The 20,265-nt window shown below is 32.4% G+C and overlaps 1 protein-coding gene across 9 annotated transcripts in view; it reads right to left on the bottom strand.

Annotated features, from left to right (window-relative positions):
- TBC1D32 (TBC1 domain family member 32) overlaps positions 1-20,265 on the bottom strand; it is a 243,140-nt gene that overhangs the window by 55,386 nt on the left and 167,489 nt on the right. For 8 of the 9 annotated variants that reach the window (XM_074187466.1, XM_074187468.1, XM_074187465.1 and 5 more), the window contains 2 exons: positions 12,338-12,421; positions 1,334-1,403 (listed from right to left, as the gene is read on the bottom strand). In XM_074187466.1, the coding sequence (XP_074043567.1) occupies positions 1,334-1,403; positions 12,338-12,421 (154 nt within the window). Of the gene's footprint in view, positions 1-1,333; positions 1,404-5,851; positions 7,599-12,337; positions 12,422-20,265 lie in introns of those variants that run through there. The other variant, XM_074187474.1, reaches the window with a different exon arrangement.

Consider the following 20,265-nt stretch of genomic DNA (forward strand, 5'->3'; position numbering starts at 1 on the left):
AGTTGGAGAAAAGCAAACAGAGATTACAGTTGAATATGGAAACAGGATAAGATAGGATGATAGTGGCACAGAGAAACTGGGATGAATGGATTATTGTGGGGGGAGGGGGAGAGAAAAATTCAATTTTTAGATAAATTCAGTGTGTAGGGCTACTGGACTCCCATGAAGATAGGAACTAATAAAAGAGTCTTCAGGGATACTGAAGGAGGCAAAAGAAGTAGGACAGGAAGATATATGGCCAAAGATAAAAGAACAAACTAAGAGGAACATGTCAAAGAGGACAAGAGATCACAAGGGTTTCAAGAAGAATACTGGCATTCTGGATCAAATAATGCAGAGGTAAAAAAGGTAAACTGGGGACAACTTATAAGATTACATGGACATTGGGGAATTCTTAATATGGAGTTTCAGAAGAGTGGTGAAAGTGGCTGCCAGATTGCAAGGGATTAAACAGTAAAAGTATGGTGAGAAAGCAGAGGTAGAAAATATGAAAACTCTCAAGAAATATCATAGTAGAGGAATGAGAAGCCAAAGCAATTCTAATGGTTTTACACTTAACCTAATAACAGTCTAAAAACTATTGGAGGGTTGGAATTAAAGACCAGATTTTGGAGGGGCCTTGTGAATTATCTGATATACAATACCCAACCTGAATAAGACTTGGGGATGCACAGCTACACATTCAATACACAAAGTTATTCAGTGACAAAATGAGAACTAATTTTTAAAAATCTTAAAATTTTACTTTCATACTAATTATCTTAGTAGACAAGCCAACTAACAGTCAAGGCAAGAACAATATTCTTATCCTGATTTTATAGAGGTGATTCTCTGAGTGTCAGGGAAACCAGTATTCTTAACTATCAGGTTAGTACATCATACTTATTTATTCTGTAGCAGAAGTATAACTTTAAAATTATGAATCCCAATTCCATTAATTCAATTCATTGATTTTAATCTGTGCATTCTTTTTAAGGCATTTCTTGAACTCATTGCCACAGAATGCCAATTACAAGGAATTATATTTTTAGAAAATAGGTAAGACTGCTATTCTTTGCTGATTTTTAAAATATTATTTTGGGGAAGAACTAATAGTGATAGGTTTAAACATATTGCCTTTGGCTTCTAGGATAATGATAAAGAACTTTAATTTGTAAAGATAAGTTAATGATGTGCCCATATCTTTAAAAAAACATGTTTTTATTTTCTCAAAAATGAACACTGATTTAAATGATATAAAATAGTGAGTTGTTAAATTAAATATTATTAAACACACTCCAGGAAGATAAAAAAATCAAGAAATATACAAGAGAGATAGTTTCAAAAAATATACCTGACAGTCATTTTAATGCCAAGCTGTTGCACAGATGAAAGACTTTCATTCTTCACATTTTCATCAGTAGCTAAAAACAATAAAAACCTGAGTCATAAAAATGTATTAAAGCTGAATAATAATCACCTTTAATTGAAAATTGATGAAAGTAATATTTTTACATATTTTAAAAGGAATTATGAAAATACTGATGAATTTGTACCCTAAATGCCACTGGTTTGTTTTCAAATAACTTAACATAAAACTTCACGTAATTTCCTTCTATCATAAAAAGGCTTTTGAAATCACATTAAAAATTAAATGTGATGATATTGGACTTTTTCTATTTTGACTGCATATTTTCTAGCACATACAAACGTTGAAATGAAAACAATCTAAAAACTGCACTTTCATCTAGCAATGCACAAGACTACAATCTTCAAAATTTTTTAATAGAATTTAATATGAACTGCTCCTTTAATCTCAATATTTAAAAGCAAAAGTTTTTCACATAATTTACATGTTTAAATCTTTTTAAAAGTAATCTATTTTCCTATTTATATGTTATACTCAAAATTTAATTATTACTATGTGTTGCAGTAAATCCTAAATGATACTGATTTACATTACTAGTTTATTAGTATTTTACAAATTGGCAATAGTTAATAATGAAAGCTTGCTTTTGTTTTATTTTTTAACAAAATAACAGGAATAGTTCACAGTTATAAGGTGGTTTCCTTACAATATTCCTCCTTGGATATATAGTACAAGTATCATTAGCCTCATTTTACAGATGAGGAAAATGGGATATAAAAGTAGCTAGGAATGAAAGTCTAGTTCTTCTGATTCACCTCATGATGAATAGAATGTTTTGTTGTCAGATAATTTAGATGTAGCTGAGAGAGGGAGGCTGGGATACAGCCCATTTTCAGAAGATTATTATTGGATGACTGGTCCAAGGTATATTCTTTATTCTCTTAATTCTCTAAATTCCTTAAAATATGTGGTGCAAGGCATTATAAAACTTGGGATGGGAGTTAAGTAGCGCAGTGATAGAGACTAGCTCTGGAGTCAGGAAGATTTGAGATCAAATTCAGTCTCAGGAAATAGCTGGGTGATCCTGGACAAGTCACTTAACCTAACCCTGTTTGCCTCAATTACCTCATCATGAGCTGGAGAACTCACCCAAACTTTGCCAAGTAAGCCCCAATGGGGGTCACAAAGAATAAGGCAGAAGTGAAACTACTGAAAAACAACAAAGAATTTAGGAGAGTACAATATTTCCTTAATAACTAGAAGGGGATAAAACATCATGTTCAGTATGATTCAGTATTTACTAAGATAAATTTTTCCTGGTGTCTAAAGGATTTCTTGTGATGAGAATAAAGGAATGACCAATGACAGTTATAGCTAGAGGGTTGACATTTTATCAAATTATCATTGTATTTTTCCATACTGTGATGTTTTCAGTCAAAGTGATTGATTGATACACATTAAAACATAATGGTCTCAACTTTGGTTTTTGTCCTAATTGTCCTTATGACTTGACTGGCACAAATACTTGAAGGAAAAGAGTCTGTCAGTTAGTTTATAACGTCTTTTTACCTTTTCTTGCCCAGAAATCACTTTATGATCCTCTCTTGTTTAATGCTTCTTTAGCTCTCACCCACCCTGTTCCAGTTCTCCTTTACATACTACCATCCTCATTAGTTCCTTGCTTGCTTGTATTTGAATGCCCAGTAATCATCAATGTACCTGGCTTGTAGTAAATGTTTATCAGATATTCATATTCTTGATCTCTGTCTTTCTTTCAGTCTCCAAAATATGCATCAATAAACTTGGTCTATACTATTGATTTCAATCTCACATCTCCTGTGAAGCAACTTCTATTTTGCACATTGGTATTTTGCTTTGGGTTTAAATGCAATAAGACTAAATTAGAATAAAATTTCTCTCTCAAAATCAGTTTCACTTCTCCCAATATTCTCTCAATAATCCTGACTCTACGCTGATTTTTCTATCACTACCACTGTTCTCCCAGGCAAAACTTAAATTTATCCTTGATTGTACCCTCATTCCTAATGTCACCTTTACATTATCCAATTCCCATTAATTTTGCCTTTGCAATATAGGTACCATATAGCTTTGGTTACTACTACCACTCTAGTCTGGGTAGCCAACATTTTAAATCCAGGTGATTGCCAGTCTCCTTCATGTTCTCCCTTCTTTCCAATTCAATGTCAGAATTTTTTTCTTAAAACATTTGAGCTCTTTTATACATTAAATTTTATGCCTTCTAACTGGTATCCATTCTGAATAACTTGGACAGTTTGATACCCATCTACTGATTCCTATCACCAGCTTCTACCCACAGCTAAGTATCAGGTCAAGTCTTGTTAGGCTTCACACCTGTCTTCTTGATTGAATAGTTTCTTGTTAGATGTCTTAAATCTCCTATCAAAAAGCAAAAATGTCATCCTTAGACAACTGTGCCCTGGGGCAGAACCCCTCTAATTCCTTCCATAGAGATTATATTATTGTAAAAGTATGTGTTTAGAACTGTCCCAAGATGGGAAACAGGGGAGGGAAGAAAAGAAGTAGCACAAGATAGTGTTCTATAACGTGAAAAGTTAAAAATCTTATAGGATCACTATTATAACTCACCTGAAGAGACAGATATAAGAATATAATTAAATGTTTAATTGTGTTGTTTAGACTTTATGTACTCTAGAAGTCAAGAGAAAGGGAGATGAAAGAGAGGACAAAATGATCAAGGAAGACTACCTAGAAAAGCTTATGGATAAATGTATAGCAAAAGAAAAGTAATCATATGTGAGAAGAAATGTCATCACTTAACATCAGGCAGGTAGAAACATGCAAGGCACACTGACTGCCACTCGACCTTAGCAGAATGTAAATTTCTGAAGGGTCCTGAATTTCATTTTCATTACTATTCCCTAAGTACTGAGCAAAGAACATTGTACATAGTAGGTGCTTATGTATCCCAGGGATACCTCCAAACTTATGATCCTCTGCCCACCAAGGGGAGATGATTTCCCCTCCAAATATCTCTTTTTCTATTGACAATACTAACTTTTAGCTACACAGAATTATAACCTTTACTCTACCCTCTCTGTAAAATGCCTTATCTAATGAGCTGCTGAATCATGCTGATCTTATCTGCATATTTCTTATACCTGTCTTATTTTCCCTTCTAGAAATTCTCTTCATATATTCTGTCTTCTCAGTTCAAGTTACTAGCTGGGTGACCCTGATAAGGAAATGGCAAACCACTCCAGTATCTTTGTCAAAAGAAACATTACAAATCAGACACAACTGATAATCTACTTTACAACTTCAATTTATATACTGTATCTCAACCCAATGGAAGAATGAAAGCTTAAGGCAGAAACAGTTTTATTTCTGTCTATTTCTACAGTCCTTCACAAGTTGCTTTATCCCTCACCCCACTCATTTTTTTTTACCAGACCTGATTTCCTGGTGAGTAATCCCCTCTATCCATGCAAGTCAGAATCTGTCCTTCAGTTTTAGAGCATTAAAGAATTGCTTGGAGCTCTGAGAGATTAAATGCCATAATTCAGGGCCTCACCGTCACTATATATCAAATTAAATACATTCTCTCCTCTGAGCTTCAATCCTATTATCACTTAATTGTCAATTGAACATTTCAAATTGGATCTTCTAGAGACAGCTCAAACTCAACTTGCCCAAAACTCATTACCTTCCCTGTCCTCACCTTTTCTAAACTCCTCTCTTCTATCAGTGCCACTATCCTTATAATCTTCACTCTCCCTCACTACAAACATCCTATTAGTTGCCAAATCTTGTTTTTGACCTTCACAAGTCTCACATCTGAAACCTTTTCTCTACTCTTCCAGAAACCACCTTGGTTCAGATTCTCACCACAATTCAGCTAGATGATTTCAGCAACATCCAAAAGTCCCTTCCTCAAGACTCATAAACTAAAGTCAAAGGAATTTGCAGATATGGCCCTGTGAACACTCTTTCCCCTTCAATTCAATTAGATTAAGTGGCTACCTATTGTCTCTAAGTTAAAAAATGAATTCCAGAGTCTAGATTTTTAAATTCTATACTACCTAGTTATAACCTATCTTTCCTGCCTCCCTGAATATTAATGCCCCCACTGCCCCTCTACAATCTATCAACTTGCTCTTCCCTGTCTTTCACATATGACAGTTCATTTTTTTATGTGTCTTTGCAATGCCTCTTCCAAAAGCCTTTAATGTACCCCTCTCCTCACTTCTTCCTCAGAGGGGCCCTCTGTTCCTTTAAAAAATAACTTAAGAACCACTATCTGCAGAAAGCATATGATTTCCAGCCACATGCTAGTACCTTTCGTGTCAAGCTATACACTATTTAACTACTTCATATATATATATATATATATATATATATATATATATACTAATAGTATTCACTTTATATTTATGCTATATATACATACACACAAATTTATATGTATATATATATAGATATGCATATATACTTCTCAAAAGTAGTGTTTGTTTTATCCTTTTTACTTATATCTCTAACCTAAAAAAAAATTTGGCTCTAGGAGGTAATTAATAAAGATTTGGTAATTGACTGATGGATTGAGTACTGACTCCACAGTCAGCTCTTTATTGACATCACCAAGTAGCCATATGGCTCACATAGAGAAGATGCTTAGTGTTTGTTGAAATGAACTCTGCCCACATGAAAATTAAACCTAAATATATGTATTTGATACACAAGAATACAGGTAGCTTTTAAGAGTTTTAAGCAAGAAGTAAAATAATTTTAAAGTGATGTTTTGGAAAGATGAATTGGAGAATGGTTTGATAGATTAAGTTGGATCAGGCAGATTCTGTAATCAGTAAGACCCATGGATAGACGTTTTTGTTAATTGTTTTTGCAAGGCAATGGGGTTAAGTGACTTGCCCAAGGTCACACAACTAGGTAATTAAGTGTCTGAGGCCAAATTTGAAGACCTATCCACTACGCCACCAACTGCCCCTAGACTTCTGCATCAGTTCAACTGCTGGGTATTAAAGGCTGATACCAGCATGTTGGTAGAGGGAATAAGCAAAAAAGATATACAACTTAACTGTCATTTCCAATGGAGAATAAAAAAGGTATGATAATGATGCCAGTTATGAGCAAAAAACATGACACTAAGGCTGCTAGACCAGGGAAATAATGCTATGAGTGAGAAAAATACAGAATTTTAAAATGAAATGTATTTTGGGAAAGAAGTTGGTGAATTCAGCTTAGATATACTGAAATTTCAGGTGACAAAAATTGCAATATATTGCCACTGAATTTAATCGAAAGGGAGAGGAGGGTTTATAGTCACATCTACACATGGTACTGAGTTCTTTTTTTTTTTTTGCAAGGCAATGGGGTTAAGTGGCTTGCCCAAGGCCACACAGTTAGGTAATTATTAAGTGTCTGAGGCCAGATTTGAACTCAGGTACTCCTGACTCCAGGACTGGTGCTCTATCCACTGTGCCAACCACTAGGCAATTGAAGATATGGGTCTGAAGTGTAAATTAGGGAATAGAAAGGGAGACAGATTTTCAACCCAAGTCTTCCTGACTCCAAGTCCAATATCCTATCACCCACCGAAATCAAAAACCCCTTAGAGTATTGAGTAGATTGCTTTGAACAAAGCATATGTTTAATATGTTAGTTAAATTTTTTGTATAATATTCCCAAATATATTATAAGATCTATTTTAAAAAAGAGAGAAAGAATGAATGAAGTCATATCTACTTGATTATTCCCAATCTCTAATACAGTTGATAGGCCTCAAAACTGTGAGTTAGGGGGATCTCTACCCTAAGCATGTGAAGATTTTTCTATGTGGAATGGATGAATGTGAACAATTTGTTTCAATGGTCACGAAAGCAAGAAGATGTCTCTATAAATTGCTTAGAATTTGGTTGGGAATCAAAGATGCCAAGGTCATCTTGAATCTTGTCCTGCCAATGGACTTCAATGCTCCAGGAAGAAAGAGTGAGGATGATGATTTTTGTGCAACTCTGGCTTACTTAAATCCAGTTTACACAGAAATCAATATATGTAACATATAATATCATTAGTCGTCTTCAAAAAAAAACCCCAGAAAACAGCTATTAGAGATATATACATTTTGTACATATTTAATAATTATTTCCTGAAAGAATTAAGAAAAAAAACTTTTTTACTTACATTTAAAGTGAAACCAGACAACATATGGGATTTTTCTCTTTCCCTGAAGTCACTATGAAAGGGATAGCAAAATAAAGTTCTAAAAAGTTCTAAAAGTGTCAGCTCAAAATGCCATATGTTTTACATGACCTGTGTGTTTACCTGTTTAATTCAAGCAAAATTTGTCAAAGAAAATTGTTTAGGAAAAAAAAAGCAATTAACCTATAAATATCTGAAGGACAAAAATGCTGAAGAAATATATTTCATATGTAGAAAAATCACTCATTTCAGTCTGTTTTATTTTTTTCAATATGTTAGGACATGTATAAAAACAAATTTATTAAATTAATGGTGTGGAAAAATAAATTTTGGGGGTGAGTGACAAATTTCTCCACTGGAGGACAAAAACTACAGTTGAAGAAGCAGGAACTACTTTGATATTTATCAATTTTCTTAAATTGTGGTCTGTATTTGTTGAAAAGTAAGAAAACTTTAAGTTTTCATTAAGAAATTAGTTATCCAAAAAACTTCCTTTCTGCCTTCAATTTTGGAATCTTTAGGCAAACACAAAACAGATACAAAATGGGGAGGGGCACAGAAACTTAATTGGGAAAAAACAGAAACTGAATCCTCTAGAAGGAGATGCTTGAGATAAACCCTGAAGGAAACTAAAGATTTTAAGAGATGGAGATGAGGAGGAAGTAAAATCCAGACTTGGGACTGTTGTAAGTGAAAAGTCATAGAGTTAAGAGATAGAAGTGTTATCATATGAGGATGAGGAAAGAAGGTCAGATAGATCAGACATAATATACAGTTTGATGCTATGTTGTAAAGGGATTTCAATGTCATAAAGAGATGTTTATATTTGATTCTAAAGGTAGCAGGAAGTCATTGCAGTTTAGTGAGTAGGAGAATGACATGGTGCTTTTTGAATACTAGAAAGAAGTTTGATAGCTTTGTGAAGGAATGAATGGAGAAGAAAGAGACTTGATTCAGAAAGACAAATTAGGCCACAACTACAATGTGCTTGGCAAAAACTGAGGAGGGCTTGAACTAAAGTGGTGACTGTATGATAGGAGTATAAAGGACTAACTTGAAAGTTGTTATGGGCTTAGATATGAGGAGACTTGGCAAGTCAGTAGATATATGTAGATAATAAGAGGCAAAAACAAAGGATAACTCTTAAGTTGAAAATCTGGGTGACTGAAAGACTGGCATCTTTGATACCCCTAACACAAATATAATAGTTCAGAGGTGTGTTGAGCTGGAAGTGAGGGAAATAGGGAGAGAGATAAACATGATTAATTCAGCTTCAGATGTGTTGAATTTGAAACACTGCCAGGACATTCAGATTCAAATTTCTAGCAGGCAGTTGGTAATGTATGACTGGATCTTAGGGAAGAAAAAAAAATCACTTATTTGGCACTTAATATTATACTCTGTATAATATTGGTATTTACATTTTTATTTCTACATTTTGTCTTCTCAAGTAGACTGCAAACTCTTTGATATTAGAAACCATACTCTTCTATATTCCTAGAACCAGTGTTTTGTACCAACTAGTTACTAAAAAATTACAAATTCATAATGATGATTATCACATTTGTTGAATGCTCAAATAATGGTACGTATATGGATTTACTGAAGGTAACTAAGATGGTATATATTAAATATAGAAGATAATTTCTATGCTCAATAAACTTATATTTTCATATTCTGAAGAAGGGATAATTCTCAGCTAATTGCTATGTTTTAAACATTTGGTTAACAAAAATTTTGAGTTGAAAGATAACAGTTTTCTAAAGGAGCTATTTATTTTCCAAGTGACAATTACATTAAAAAATATATCATCTTTTTCCCAATTGAAGTAACCAGTATATCAGAATTAGCTTCAATTAAGATCTGTGCAGATACCTAAAAGGAATTATACATTGCAAATGGGTAAAATATTATCTGTTATTTTCTTCACTCTGTGAGGGGATAAAGTTTAACTTAATTTTTTTTAGATTTGCAAATTCTATAATAGATTGAAATCCTGAGGGAAACAACAGCAGATGGATGATTGTTATTCTAATTTCAGCTACCTAAGGGTTTAGAAAGCTGTCATTTTAAAAAAACATAGTCAATTTCTCATTTTAGGAAACTTGAAAAACATTAAATCTAGCTAATCAGGCTTTCTTAGGAAAATCTTTCATATTTAAAAAAAACTTTTTGTTTATTTGAGGTAAATAGGTAATTTAAATACCAAACGGCTGTCCCATGGACAAAAAATGGTCATAGAGTATGAAGATTTCTGAAGCCTTGGGCTAATAGTAATAATATCATCAACTTCATATCATGCAACTAAATATTAAAGAATCAATCAAAAGAAGACCATTTTATTTTTCCTATAATCTCAATTGTAGCAAGTAGCTAATCAGTTATAGCCTTTAAGAAATTTTAATTCACATTTACTCTAAATATATATGACTACAGAACAAGCAGAAAGCTAGTATCTGAGATATCATTTGGCATGGTTTAGAAATGATGCAGGAGGGCACAAAAACATGCATGTTCACTGAGTAATCCATCTTGTTCAGTATTTAGAAAACATGCATCTTGAAACATTAATTCTCAATCCAAAAAAAAAATACAACAATGTGTTAATATATAGTAATTCTTGTCTGGAAAATATGACTTCCATGGGGTGTAGTTCACAACTCATCCTTGTCTATGAGTTCCTCCTTTAAATCTTCCAAAGAATTATAAACATAAAGATTATGTTTGAAATGTGAATCTATCCAAGTGCTACTGGAATACTTTGAGAAAATTAGTTCTTACTGGAATAGGAGAAACTTCATAAAAGTGGATGTTGATTTGAACCTTTAAGATGGATGGATTTGGTTTCAATATACAGACATAGAAGTAAAACAATGGAAGGCATTGCATAAACAATACAAAAAAAAGCAAAAATAAAAACCCAAAACCTCATTAGTCTGGGAAATTAGTAGGCAAAAAGAGATTTTAAAAAACTGAAGTTGACAGATCAGGACTAAACGTTTAGAAGTAGCTAATAAGTAAAATAAAGGACCTTATAAAGTTAAAAAAAGCACTGAAAAAAACGTTAACTAGAATGAAAAAATGAGGAAGGAAAAACAAATTTTTAAAAATCTAAAATAAAGTGAAGTTCACAATGGAGAGGAAATAAACAGAAAATATAATATCAGATGATATGAAAACAATGGAAAACATTTAAAATATTAATTATGAATAAAAATAAAGGGTGCTCAACAAGAGATAACCTAAATAAAATGCTCAGATAATGAAAAATTAATTGATAGGGAAAAAATGAAAAATTCAGTTTAAAATGCCTGAAAATAATAACAACCAAACTTGATGAACTGCCAAGTGTTTTTTTAAATCAAGTATATAAAAGAAAAAATAATTTTAAGAGTTATTTTTTAAATTTAATAGACTAGAATTTCTCTCCATTTTCTTAATTTAAAAACTACCTCATAAAATTATGTCAGAAAAAAGTTTTTATTCACTGAGTAGTCAAGAAGAAGAAAATGTAATTTTGTAGAAAATTGATTTAGATGACAATTCACATCACATACTAGAAGAAATTCAAAACAGGCAAATGGTTCATATTTCAAAACTGACTCCAAAAAATAAAGCAAAGACTATAAACTTATATCTTGAATAAGCATATATAAATATGTCTTTGTAACCAGTTGTGGGGAAAAGAAAATTAAAAAAGAAAAAAATACACATCTAATTATGTAATTTTAAAATATGCACACACAAAATAAACATAAATGAATCAAAATGTACATAAATGAGTTCTTTAGAAATCTGATGAAATATTCAAATTGATTAGAAATGTTAAATTTAAACTCATTCTCTAATAAAGAAGAGGATAAAAAATTCAAATAATTTTACAAAATAAAATCAAACTATCACATACCATTTGAAAAATCAGAATAAGGTACCTAGGGGTACAGTGAATAGGGTACTAGACCTGCAGTCAAGAAGAATTGAACTGAAATCCAGACTCAATCACTTCCTCTATGTGTGATCCTAAGCATGTCATTTAATCTCTATGTGCTTCAATTTCTAGATCTGTAAAATGCAGATAATAAGAGCCCCTACTTCCCAGGATTATTGTAAAGATAAAACGAGCTACATAAATGCTAGTTAATATTACTATTCTTGTTTGTCTGGAATAAACAAAAAAAAACCTGAACTAAAATCTAATTCTGGGCAAGTAATTTTGTCTGCTTTAATTTCTTCAATTGTAAAATGGGAATTAAAAATAGCCCTTATTTCCCAGGTTTTTTGTAAGAACCAAATTAGATATTTGATACACACACACACACACACACACACACACACACACACACACACACACACATATTATATCCTTCTTTAAACTTCCTCATGATCCAATGTCTTCTCTAAAAGGCAACATAGTAAGTACTAGAGAGAGGGCTGACTTCAGAGTCCGGACAATATTGGTTCATGTCCTCCTTCCAACTCATATTGACTGTATAGCTGGGAATTGAAACTCTCAGTACCTCCAGCAATTCTCTAAGACTAAATTTGTAAAACAATCATGAAGTTAAGAGTTGATTCACTAGGAGCTCCTTACATGAATAAATTCACAGGTCCATCCCAGCAATTGAAGTTTATAGTTTCTATATTTGCTATTTTTGAGAAATATGATCTATATCTTGACATTTCACCCTTTCTCACAATTAAAAAAATATTACTGCTCTCATTTAGTTATATACATAAATGTTTACATTATGAAAACAGAGATTTAATATTTACCTTTATATTCAACCATGGGAAAGTAGCAGTCAGATGGGTGTTCAATGAGATCCAACACAAACTTTTCCAGTAATTCTGCCAAAACTGTAATCGACAAGAAAACCATTTGGACATTAGAAACACAAATGAAACATGATAATGCATCTATAAATTCCGAACACAGGCAACAAAAGAAATTTGAATTATTGTATAGATTATGAGAAGTAGAAATTTAAAACATTATTTTGGAATTCATTACAGCTATTGAGATTGAAATTGTAATAGCTTGCTGAGAATACATTCAATGTAAAACTTTCCCCCCCCCTTTTTTCTTTCTTTTTAAAAATTTAATTGTTATTTTCTTTTTCAGTTACACATAAAAACAATTTTAACATTCATTTTTAAAACTTAAAGTTCCAAATTCTCTCCCTCCCCACTTCCCTTCATTGAGAAAACAAACAATTCTATATAGATTTACACATATGTAATCACTGAAAATATTTGCATAATAATCATGTTGTGAAAGAAAACATAAACTCATCTACCAGTTCAAAAAAAAAAGGAAACCTCAAGAAAAATAAAGTAAAAAAATCTGCTTCAATTTTTATCAACACCAGCATCAGTTCTTTTTCTGAGGATGGATAACATAACATTTTTTTTTGTCAAAAGTCCTTCAGAGGTGTCTTGGGTTACTGTATAGTTGAGAATAGCTAAGTCATTCATAACCAAAAATCTTATAATTCTGTAACTTTATACACAATACATTTCACCTTGCATTAGTTGATTCCAAGTTTTTCCAAGATAATTCTGCTCATCAGTTGCCACAGAAGAATAGTATTTCACCAAAATTAGCCATTCCCCGATTAGTGAATATTCCTTCAATTACCAATTCTGTGGCACAAGAAAAGAGCTGCTAAAAATGTTTTTGTACATCTAAGTCCTTTTTCATTTTGTTGTTTTGTTTTTTTACTTTGGGATACAGAGCTGGTAGTGGTATTTCCAGTTCATACTATGCATGGTTTTATAGCTCTTTGGGCATTAATTGCAACTATTCTACAGAATTGTTTGAATCACTTTACAACTCTACTAACAATACATTAATGTTTCATTTTTCCCCCATCCTTTCCAACATCTTCATCTTCCTTCTGTGTCCTTCTAATCAATCTAATAATAGGCATGAGGTAGCACCCCAAAACTGTTCCAATTCACATGTCTCCAACTAATAGTGAGTTAGAATATCCTTTCATATAGCTACAGATAAACACTGGTCATATATCCCTGGATCAGTTTGCAGAATGGCTCTTCAGTTTATAAAACTGGTTTTCTATACATCGAGAAATGAGGCCCCTATCAGAGAAACTTGTTTCAAAATTTTCAGTTACTATTGACAACTAAATTCCCATCCATCCTATTTCCCTAAAATTTGTTATTTCTCTCTCTCCTTTCACCCTGTTGTTCCTCCTTGCTTCTATTGTCCTCCACATGTCTTATCCCTTTCTACTCATACTTTCATATATGTTAAAATAGATTACTATACCCAATTTGGTGTGTGTATTCTTCCCTTTGACCCAGTTCTGATAAGAGTTCATTAGTTCATTCACTAATGCTCATCTTCCCCACCATCCCCTCTACTGTAAAAACTTTTAGTTGAGTATTTTAGGTGAGATAATTTACCCCATTCTGCTTTTTCCCTTTCTCTTTCTTTCCACTTACTTTTTTATTCCTAAATTTTATTATTTTAGATATTGGTTCATATTCAATTTGCACCTTGGCTCTCTGTCTATTGTTATAATCTGTACTAATAATGAGAAAATTCTTAAGAGTTATCAGTATCATCTTCCCAAATAGAAATGTAAACAGTTTAACTTTATTAAGTCCCTTAGAATTTCCCTTTCCTGTTTTGCTTTTTATATTTATCTTGAATCTCATTTTGAAAGTCAAATTTTCTATTCAGCTCTAAACTTTTCCAAGAATATTTTTGAAAGTTCTCTTTTTCACTGATTTTCCATTATTTCCCCTTAAGGATTATACTCAGTTTTGGGTAGGAGTAATGCTTGGCTGTAATCCTTATAACTTTGCATCTGAGATATCATATTCAAAGCCCTCTTATCCTTTCATGTAGAAACTCTAATTTGGTTATAAAATTCCTGGGTGCATTCATTTTGGAATCACGTTCAGGAGGTGGATTCTTACAATTTATTTTATCCCCTGGTTCTAGAATATTAGGGTAGTTTTCTTTGAAAATTTCTTGAAAGATGATATCTAAGCTCTTTCTTTGATCATATCTTTCATGCAGTCCAATAATACTTAAATTATTTCTTGAGTCTATTTTGCAGGTCAGTTCTGTTTCCAATGAGATATTTCACATTATCTTCTAGTTTGATTTCATTATTTCTTTTTTTTGTTTTTATTTATATATTTATTTCATCCATATGCACACATACATTTTTAAGTTATAAAATTTCCTTCCACCCTTCCTTCTCATCCCCCCTCCCCTCAGCAGCAAATAGATTAGCATTGTACATACATATTCTTGATAAACATGTTTACAGATTAGTCATTTTCGGTATGAGAAAATAGGATTTATGGAAAATAGATACATAAGGGATAATGCAGATTCCGAAGGATTGGGATATTGTTTGTTTGTGTGTGTGTGTGTGTGTGTGTGTGTGTGTGTGTGTGTGTGTGTTTTGTTTTTCTTCCTCTAGATGAAGATAACATTGTCCATAGTTGGTCTCATATGGTTGTGCTAGCTCTCTGAACTTCTGAGAGGAGAGCTGCTTACATCAAGGTAGATCATCTCACAATTTTGTTAATGTGTACATTTTTCTCTTGTTCTGCTCCTTTCTTTCAGCATCAGATCCTGTAACACATTCCATTCTTCTCTAAAGTTTGACCATTATCTTTTCTTATAGAACAATAATGTTCAATAGTATTCATGGGCCATAACTTGTTTAGTCATTCTCCAATTGATGGGTATTCCCTCAATTTCCAATTCCTTACCACTACAAAAAGAGCTGCTGTGAATATTTTGGAACATGTGGGTCTTTTCCCATTTTTTATTATTTCTTTTGGATAGAGGCCTAGAATTGGAATTGCTGGGTCAAAGTGAATTAACATTTTTATTCTTCTCTGGGCATAGTTCTATATTGCTCTCCAGAATAGTTGGATCTGTTCACAACTCCACCAGCAATGCATCACTGTCCCAATACTCCCACAACCTCTCCAACATTGATCATTTTCCCTTTCTCTTCATCTTAGTCAATCTGAGAGGTGTGAGGTGAAACCTTATTGTTATTTTAAATTGTATTTCTCTAATCAATAATTATTTGGAGCATTTTTTATATGATTCTATATAGCTTTAATTTCTTCATTTGAAAACAGCCTATTCATATCCTTTGATCATTTATCAATTGGGGAATGACATGTAACCTTATAAATTTGATGCAATTCTCTATGTATTTTAGAAATGAGACCTTTCTCAGAATTCTGAGTTGTAAAGATTGTTTCCCAGCTTTCTGCTTTCCTTCTAATTTTGGAAGCATTGATTTTATCAAATGAAAAAAATTTTAATTTAATATAGTCAAACTCATTCATCTTACAATTTATAATGTACTCTAATTCTTGTTTGGTAATAAATTTATACCCTTTCCATAGATCTGACAGAATATTTCTTGGTTTATTATCTATGGTGTTGCCTGTTATGTCAAAATCCTGTACCCATTTTGACCTTATTTTGGTATAGGACATGAGATGTGGTTCTACACCATGTCTTTGCCATACTATTTTCCAGTTTTCCCAACAAGTTTTGTCAAATAGTGAGTTCTTATCCCAGAAGCTGATATCTTTGGGTTTGTCAAACAATAGACTGCTATAATCATTTACTGCAGTTTCTTTGGGACCTATCCTAATCTATGGATCTATTACTCTATTTTTTAACCAGTACCAGGCAATTTTGATGACTGCCATATTATAATATAGTTTTAGATCTGGTAGAGCTAGGCCATCTTCCTTAACATTTTTTGGCTTCAGTTCCCTTGCTATTCTTGACCTTTTGTTGCTCCACATGAATTTTCTTACTATTTTTTTCTAGCTTGGTAAAATAGTTTTTTGGTAGTTTGACTGTTATGGCATTGAATAAGTAATTTAATTTTTACAGAATTGTTATTTTTATTATATTAGCTCTACCTAACCATGAGCAATTGACATTTTTCCAATTATTTAAATTTGACTTTATTTGAGTGAAAAGTGCTTTATAATTTTGTTCATGCAGTTTCTTGGTTTATCTTGGGAGGCAGATTCACAATTAGTTAATGTTGTCTATAGTTACTTTAAATAGAATTTCTTTATCTCTCTTGGAATTTGTTATTCATAAATAGAAATGCTGATGATTTATGTGGGTTTATTTAGTAGTTTGCTACTTTGCTGAATTTCTTAATTGTTTCAAGGAGTTTTTGTAAATGATTTTTTTGGGTTCTCTTGAGTATATCATCATATCATCTGCAAAGAGTGATTGTGAATTTTGCCAATCAAATCATTGCCAATTCTGATTCCTTCAATTTCTTTTTATTCTGTTATTGCTACAGCTAGTTTATAATAATATATTGAATAGTATTGAAAATGCTCAGATTTTATTCCCAATTACATATAATATTTGTTGATACTTTTAGATAGATACTATTTATTTTTAAGGAAAAATTTCATTTATTCTTAAATTTTCTAATATTTTTAGTAGGAATAGATGTATTTTATCAAAGGCTTTTTCAGCATCTATTAGGATAATCAATTTCTATTGGTTTCTCTATTGATATGTTCAATTATGTTGAGAGTTTTCCTAATATTGAACCATTCTGCCTATGTGGTTTAAATCCAACATGATCTTGGTGTATTATACTGGTAATAACTTTCTGTAGTCTCATTGGTAAAATTTTATTTAGGATTTTTGCATCAATATTCATTAGGGTGATTGGACAATAATTTTCTTTGTCTATTTTGGTTCTTCCTGGATTAGGTATCATCATGATATTGGTGTGATAAAAGGAATTTGGTAGATATCCTATATTTTTAAAATAGTTTATATAGAATAGGAATAATAGTTCATTAAATGTTTGTTAGAATTCACTTGTAAATCCAGCTGGACTTGGGAGACTTTATTGATGCTTTCTTCAATTTCTTTTTCTGAAATGGGGTTATTTAAGTAATTTATTTCCTCTTCTATTAATCTGGGTATTTTGTATTTTTTAAAATATTGATCCATTTCACTCAAGTTATGCAATTTATTGGCATAGTTCAGCAAAGAACCTCTGAATTATCTCTTTAATTTTCTCCTTATTAGTGGTTAGTTCACCCATTTCATTTTTGATACTGATAACTTGATTAACTTCTTTCTTTTTTTAAATCACATTAACCAAAGTTTTGATTATTTTATTGGCTTTTTTCATAAAAGCCACTCTTTGTTTTATTTGGGAGATCAATGGTTTTCCTGCTCTCAATTTTATTAATTTCTCCTTTGATTTTTCAGATTTTCTAATTTGGTATTTAATTAGGGAACTTTAAATTATTCTTTTTCTAGCTTTTTTTTTTTTAGTGGCATACCCAATTCATTGATCTCCTCTTTCTCTATTTTATTCATATAGGCATTTAGATATAAAGTTTCCCCCAAAAAATGCCGTGGCTGCATCCCATAAATTTTGGTATAATGTCTCATTAATATCTTTTTATTGGATATAATTATTATTTCTATTATTGCTGTTTGATCCAACCATTCTTTAAGATGAAGTTATTTAATTTCCAATTAGTTTTGATTTTTCTTTCCATGATCTTCTATTACATGTAATTTTTATTGCATAATAGTCTGAGAAGTGTGTGTATTCATTATTTCTGCCTTTCTTTCATTTGGTTAAAAGGTTTTTGTGCCCTGATATATTGTAAGTTTTGGCATATGTACCATGTACTGCCAAGAAAAAGGAATATTTTTTATATCCATTAAGTTTTCATCAGAGGTCTTTCATATCTATGTTTTCTAAGATTTCATTCACTTTCTTAACTTCCTTATTGTTTATTTTGTGGTTAGATATCTCTAGTTCTGAGAGAGGGAGATTGAGGTCCCCCATTATTAAAGTTTTGCTCTCTATGTCTCCTTGTAATTCACTCAGCTTTTCTTCTAGGAATTTGGATGTCATACTAGTAGGTGCATACAGGTTTAGTAATGATATAGGTTCATTACCAATGGTGTCTTTTAAGAAGATGTCATTTCCTTCCTAATCCCTTTTAATGGGATCAATTTGTGCTTTTATTTTATCTGAGATCAGGATCATTACCCCAATTTTTTTTTAATTTCAGCTGAAGCATAATATATTTTTGCTCCAACCTCTTCCCTTTAAACTTTGTGTGTCTCTGCTTCAAATGTGTTTCTTATAGAAAACATTGTAGGATTATGGGTTTTAATCCATTCTTTTATCTGATTTCATTTTATGGGACAGTTCATCCCATTCAAATTTGCAGGTAAATTAATAATTCTGTATTTCCCACCATGCTATCTTTCTCCATTTATATTTTTTCTTTCCTTTCTGCTTAATTCCTCATCAACAAAATTTTACTCCCTTTACCCTTTTAAAATGTAACTTTCAGTTTATTTTCACTTAAAATTTCACTTTCCCTTTTATCAGCCCCTTCTCTTATCTTTCCCTTTCCCTTCCCCTCCTTCTCTGTAGATTAGTATCAATGTTTAAACTCAAGTGTGACTACTGTATCTTATTCCCTCTCAGGCCCACGTCTATTGAATAGAATTTACTCAGAGTCCCCACTCTCACTTCTTTCCCTCTAAAATTATAAATCTTTGTGCTTCTTCACCTGGTGTTATTTATCATTCTAGTACTATTAATCAAGTATTATCACTCACAATTTGATTATTTGCTTGAAAAATTCATATTGTTATCAAAGTGTCATCACAGATTGATTGCTTGATAAGCAGTGTTTTCTCATATTACATCAAATTGTAATTATAATAATTTCTTAACTTACCCCCTTTTCAAGTACCCTCCAAGGACACACAACCCTGCTCATGAGCCAAGGTATCATCCAAAGTCAAATTATTTCTTGTACTGTTTGTGCCCCTCCCCCCAGGCCTATTTACTCTTACCCTTTACCCCCCCTTCCCACCCAGGGTACTTAATCCCTGGTTAAAAGAAGCAGGGCATATTTTCTTTCACAATTTAACCCTTCCCCAATCCCCACCCAGGGTATTTAAACCCTTGTTAAGTGAAGCACCCATTAACTCAAAACCTGATGTAATTAACTGCAAGAATCTTAAAGATTTCTAAGTACTGGGAAGATCTGGAGGTCTCACCTGAGAACTTTGCAAATGACTGCAAATTAGGGAGACAGATTCAGTTTGTGAAGCCCTCATCAGAATAAGTGCTATACTTTGTCAAGACAGCAGAATTGATCCCTTGCTTGTTGTTGACCGAGATGTTGCCTTTGCAGTTCAGGCCTTGATTTTGCTGAAGTTGTTTCCTCTTTCATGTTCAGGTTCTGACTTAACAGTAGTTTGTTCCCAACCTAGTCCTGTCTTTTGCCCCAGCGTTCCCTGGGTTTAGACTTTGTCTGGCTGACTTGCTATCTAGGTACCAGGACCTCTATCGTTGTCAAGCTTCTGCAGGGACCTACCTGGATTTCTCTGTGGCTAAGAACTTCCTGCTGGCTTTCCCTACTTTCCTGCATCCTGGGGTTTAACTTCCTCTTTTCCCCAAAAAAAGACAGACTTTCACTGAAGATCCTCCACAATATCTACCACTGAAAACTTCTTTGAATCTTCTCTTTGTCTTGGTGGGATCTGTAGTTTTAATGTCAGAATAGAAGCTTCATTTACCTTTGGTAAGGAAAAGACCCAGGAGCATGTTAGCTTCAGGCCACCATCTTGGCTCCATCCTGGAAGTTCTCTTTTATTA

The sequence above is a fragment of the Macrotis lagotis genome, chromosome 5 (genome assembly GCF_037893015.1).
Source record: "Macrotis lagotis isolate mMagLag1 chromosome 5, bilby.v1.9.chrom.fasta, whole genome shotgun sequence".
Taxonomy (NCBI): Eukaryota; Metazoa; Chordata; class Mammalia; order Peramelemorphia; family Peramelidae; genus Macrotis; species Macrotis lagotis.